This window comes from Pterocles gutturalis, unplaced genomic scaffold (assembly GCF_000699245.1).
Source record: "Pterocles gutturalis isolate BGI_N339 unplaced genomic scaffold, ASM69924v1 scaffold43853, whole genome shotgun sequence".
In the NCBI taxonomy this organism is placed as follows: Eukaryota; Metazoa; Chordata; class Aves; order Pterocliformes; family Pteroclidae; genus Pterocles; species Pterocles gutturalis.
In genome coordinates this window covers 1-5,818 of record NW_010124538.1, presented here as the reverse complement: position 1 = coordinate 5,818, position 5,818 = coordinate 1, and the positions used below count along the sequence as shown (strand labels likewise).

At 42.7% G+C, this 5,818-nt stretch overlaps 1 protein-coding gene across 1 annotated transcript in view; it reads left to right on the top strand.

The window, feature by feature from the left end:
• Positions 1-4,143, top strand: part of GABARAPL2 (GABA(A) receptor-associated protein-like 2) — a gene marked incomplete at its 5' end in the record, with an annotated part of 7,504 nt that extends 3,361 nt beyond the window's left edge. The window contains 2 exons of the mRNA XM_010078276.1: positions 1,333-1,505; positions 3,569-4,143. Of these exons, the coding sequence (XP_010076578.1) occupies positions 1,333-1,505; positions 3,569-3,659 (264 nt within the window). The remainder of the gene's footprint in view (positions 1-1,332; positions 1,506-3,568) is intronic.
• Positions 4,144-5,818: the final 1,675 nt, after the last annotated feature.

Genomic DNA, 5,818 nt, shown 5'->3' with positions numbered 1-5,818 from the left:
CCCCTTTTTTTTTCCTGTTGCTATATGCAGCATCAAGGCAGTTGGTTCTGTCATCTGTTAGGAGCAACCTGGGACATTTTTTAAAGAAGACAGTTATGTTGGAAGGGTGGAGGTGGTGTGTATATTAAACCTGTGTTTCTTAGTATTGTGAAATTTTATTTAGTCATAATAGAAAACCAGAAATATGGTTAAATGGCTTCCTCAGTTTGTTACTGCCAGCTGGAGTAAGTGAAAAGACAGAAGTCCTGGACTCCTTCCTTCAATCACCAGTTAGTTTAAGGGAAGTAGTACAGACAAGCTGCTCCTAAACCTAAAGTTTTCAGGATGCTTGTGCTTCGAATATCTCAGTAGATGCCAGTTCCTCTCTTGCCCCTGCCCCCCGAGCTTTTGTTGCAGAATACACTATTTTTGGATAGTGCACATGGAGAACTTCTTCAGAACATTTTCAAAATTAGCCAAATTTAAACACAGTAGGACATTACAGTCCTGGTATGAATAAACCACAGAGCCACAGCACGACTGGGGTGGGAAGGGACCTCCAGAGCTCCTGCGGTCCAACCCCCCTGCTCAAGCAGGGCCACCTGCAGCCACCTGCCCCGGGCCGTGTCCAGGCGGCTTCTGAACATCTCCCAGGGGGGCAACTCCAGGCCCTCTCTGGGCAACCTCTGCCAATGCTCCGTCCCCCGCACAGGGAACAGTGTTTCCCAGTGCTCAGAGGGAACCCCCTGTGTTCCCGTTTGTGCCCAGTGCCTCTTGTCCTGCCTGCTCCAGGCCCTTGAACATCTCCGTGGCCCTTTGTTGGGCTCTCTGCAGGGTGTCGGTGGCAGCCCAGGACCGGACACAGTGCTCCAGGTGTGGCCTCACCCCTGCCAGCCCCGGGGAAGGATCCCCTCCCTGGGCCTGCTGGCAATGCTTTGCCTAACGCAGACCAGGACACCGCGAGCCGCCTTTGCTGCTGGTGGCACTGCTGGCTCATTCTCCATTTGGGGTCCACACTGCAGTTATTTCATACATCGGTATAGAAAAAGTTAAAAGATACGTATACTTTCGTGTCACAGGTTTCTTTTAGTATATTGCATCTTTGCACCCCCTGTTAACCCTGGGCGTAGGACATTTTGAGCCATTGTAGAGATGAATATAGGTTTCGGTGCAGTTGTACAATCAGGTTTACAGTGCTGAGCCAGTCCTACCTCTCATTTGGTTGGAGTCAGGGAAACCTTTTTGTTCCTTTCCTCTGCTCACTGTTGTAAGCCTGTACCAGCCAGTGATTTACCAGAGCTGTCTGTTCATCCCAATCCTGAAAAGCCTGACCTTCACACCTGCGCTTTACAGGTCATAGTGGAGAAGGTCTCAGGATCTCAGATTGTTGATATTGACAAGAGGAAGTACTTAGTTCCATCTGACATCACCGTGGCCCAGTTCATGTGGATCATCAGGAAGAGGATTCAACTGCCATCTGAGAAAGCAATATTCCTCTTTGTAGACAAGACTGTCCCACAATCCAGGTGAGAGGCTGTTCACTTGGTTTTCAGAACCATCTCGGCAAGCCTGTGCATATCAGAGGGACAGTAACTCCCCTCTTGGAGGCTTATTTGGTTATTTTAGGAGGTGTTTGGTTACATCTTAATGTCATCGTGATAGTTTTTTTCTCATTAGTTTGATAACCATCTTATTTCTTGAGCTAGGCTAAAAGGAAAGGTGACTGAAAAATATATTACGATTTGCTTCCATAGCAAGAGGGTGAGCTCTGGAGTAATTATATCTTTTGACTGAGTATAAGAACATTTACATCATCAATGCAAAAAAAAAAAAATTCTCAATGTAACAAAAAAAGAAGTTTAATGTTAAATATTCAAAAGCAAACACCATAATTATTCTGAAAAAACATTAACCTGTCAGCTCACAAAGAAATTATGACATTACAGACTAGTTGCTATTACTTGTTTTAAAAATTACTTTTTTCTTGTATAAACACAAAATGCAAAATTACTATAGAAAGGTTTTTCACATCATTGCTTTTATATAGGAATAAGTTTCATTGCTGTCTGCTATGTACAGAATAACGTGTATCACAGAAGCAGCTACTGCAACTGCTTTCTATGCAAGATGCATTAACAGTATTTGAGGAAAGTATGTCGTGATGTTATGTGGCTTAGATATAATATTATTCTTATTAATTCTTACCTGTGTAACAGTAACAGTCCCTCCAGGTAACCTGTCCAGACTCAGTTATTAATATTTTTATTTACTTCATGATACACAGTAGGGACCTGTGTGAACCATCTTTTTCTGTTTGCTTTCTTCTAAGAGTGTTAGAATGCCTATATGTCATCTTCTTAACAGTGCTGTAGAACTGCTAGGAACACGAAAGAAAAAGAAAGGGCACATTGTCTCGTCTCACATGTTCATGATGAGATGTCACATCTCTGTTGGAAAAATAGGGCCTTAAACCTTCCATATTAATGCAAAAATAGTAATTTGTTAATGGATCCACAAAAATCTAATCTGTTAATGACTCTGCTCCTCTTATAGACTAAGTTTATTACACAGACCACTAATCCTTGACATCTCCTCATCCAGAAGTTCATCTACTACTCACCAATTCCCTTCCATTTCAAGTACTGCCTGCAACTCTTCCCAGCTCCTCTCTTGGGTAAAAAGCTATGGTCATTTTCCCTATCACTCACATTCAGTCTGCATCTTCCAGTTCACTAGCCTTTCCTCAGTCTTGGGAAGTCGGAGAAAGGTGAGCTGAGGAGGCATTTGTGCAACTGACTGATGTCAGCTGCCTGTTCCATCTGTAGGTACATGGCTGGAGGAGTTGTACTGGCCAACTTGCTTGGATTTCTCTTTGTTTTCAAAATGCAGACCTTGCCCTAAAGACCACAACTGCTTAGACTGTGAAGCACCACGTGCCTGTTCAGTTTAAGAAAATTTTTATTTGATCAAATGTTCAAAACCGTAGCCACTGAAAAAGCATTAGTTGCTGGCTAACTTGTAATTTATTGCCCACGCATTTTGGTACTAGCACTATTTTAAGTCACCACTTTTTAACAATATAGAAAACAAAGCTTTTACTCCCCAAAATAAGCTGGACCTCAAAGAAAACAGTCCAAAAAGCACCAGTTTGATAGACTTACCAGCTGAATGTTCATGACTACACCAGGCGGAGGGAGAAATGAGGTTGCTCACACAAGAACCAAGATGTTAATGCAGCTGCATTCAAGGAAGGGGCTGTCAGGCTATTCATCTTGGTATTAGTCACAACATCAATAATGGATGATTCAGAATGTGATACACATTCGGTGACTAATTTCCAATAAAATAAGGAAGCATTCTGACAAATATATTTGTGAAGAAGTAACAAAAACCTAGACACTCTGCAGAGAGCCCAGGATCATTTTGCTTACTCAGGAGTCAACTGCTTTTCATATATCCTTATTTTTGTACTTTAATTTACACACAGATGTTTTAGCTTTTATTAATCCTTGTTATGTGAGGTTCTAGCTGTTACCATTTGCAATTATCACGATCCAAGCAAACTGTTTATCTTTTTTTCCCCTTCAAGCTTAACTATGGGACAACTTTACGAGAAGGAAAAGGATGAGGATGGATTCTTGTACGTTGCCTACAGCGGAGAGAACACATTTGGTTTCTGAAGGGTGCCTGTTGGCTACTATACCATCCTGCTGTGTATCTTGTAAATAAGTGATTATTTTCTGTTCTGACCTCCACAGAAGTTCCTTCTATATACATGCACTTGTAACTGGATTTATTTCTTAATATATTGATAGGTCTTGTTTTATTAGACTGTTATCAAAAAAAAGTTTTGTTGGTTTTGTGCAATTTTTTTTTTTTCTCATGGCTATGAATTCCCAGAGTGTCATTCCTTTGGGGGATACATTTGGTGACACTAATTCAATAATAAAGCAAAAGTAGTTGGGCTACTAAAACGTGAAAAGAATAATATGCATTTATTCTGTTTTTGGTGTTAGTTTAAGAAGAATAAAAACATTAAATTTGTATTGGGAACACTGGATTTGCTAGCTTATCCTAAACAGGAGCAAGATGCTGATCATGTTGAATTGAGCTAGTATGTTCTTCTTTCTCATTTAACAAACAAGTACAATAAAACCTCCTGTCACAAACAGGTAGTGCTGTCATTTCTTTAAAATAATTTTGGATAGAACATTGTAAATCACATTTATAGACATTATACAGCTGCTTATATTATTTACTAGATACTGTAGAGCTTCTCAACCTTCAGCATGTAGATGATGATACCATGAAAGAAACAAGGAGCTAGCTAGCTGTAGCTGTTCCAAACCCAACAGCTTCTGAGCTACTACGGCTCATCAGGAGAAGAACATCAAAGAACATCAAAACTTTGCTTCTTCAAAGCTAGCGGGATGCTAGCATGTCATCCCATGGAACTGAGGCCACCAGCTCAGACTGTTTACTTCTACACTCGGACAAAAATACTTGTTTCTATGTTCTGGTTTTGACTTCCTCAAGGATGAACAGGCAGTACTACCCTGCCTTCTTACTGCAACTGAAAACAATGATTTCTCCAATAGTGAAGCTGTTAAAGACATCCCACCCAAAACAAGGACTACAGTTTCTTTGTTCTGGCAAATAGGGACCATTGGTCCCCGTGCTAGGCTGGGGACATCAAGGACCTATCTGGGTAGAGCAGATTTTAGAGCATTCTACATGTGCGTTGGGAATCCTGGTGCCCTCATATGCTCTGCTGCTCCCATTACCAGCTCTTTGGTTGTCCTCATTAACCATGAGCTGTGGGCACTTCATTCCCCCTACACCAACTCCACTCCCCTGTGGAGAGTCTCTGCATTCTCCTGTCCTCCCTATGCCTGGCCTGTCCCTGTTTCTCAGTGTCTGCTATTCCAGTGGAAAGGAGTGATACAAGCTTAGAACACATCAGGTGCCACTTTCCAGGAGCAGTTCTTCCAAAGATCCGCTGACAGTGATAAGAGTTTAGTTTGCTACCTCTTCCAAAAGCAGAGATCGTGTTAGCTCTTCTCTCTGCATTTTCCCCTTCCAATTTTTTGAGCGGTTCCTCGGTACTGCCTGCAGCATTTCCTGACATTTTGGAATTAAACAAATGCAGCATTTAAACACTTATTTTCAATCCCAGAAATGGGATTCTGTTCTATACCTTCTGGGGGGGTGCAGGACATGGGGTGGGCTAGGAAAATACAAGTCATGAATAATTGTCTGAGGGACTGGTGTCGAGAAAGGAACTTTGGGTTCTTTGACCATGGGGCAGTTTACTCAACCCCTGGCCTGTTGTCAAGGGATGGAACTTGTCTGTCTCGTAGGGGGAGACAAATCTTAGCACATGATCTAGCAGGGCTCATTGAGAGAGCTTTAAACTAGATTCGAAGGGGGATGGGGCTGTAACTGGGCTTGCACCAGAGGGGCAGCACTCTAGTGTTGATAAAGACCAGGGGTCCTCCCACTCTCCTAGGGTGAAGCAGGCGTGCTCAGCTCGCTACCTGAAATGCCTGTACACAAATGCGTGCAGCATGGGGAATAAGCAGGAGGAGTTAGAAATCCGTGTTCGGTCAGGAGATTATGACCTGGTGGCAATTACAGAGACATGGTGGGACAGCTCACATGACTGGAATGTAGTCATGGGTGGCTATACCCTTTTCAGGAAAGACAGGCCAGCAAGGCAAGGTGGGGGAGTTGCTCTTTACGTGAGAGAGCAACTACAATGCATTGAGTACTGTCCAGGGGTGGGTGACGAGCGATTTGAGAGTTTGTGAGTGAGAATTAAAGGACAGGCTGGCATGGG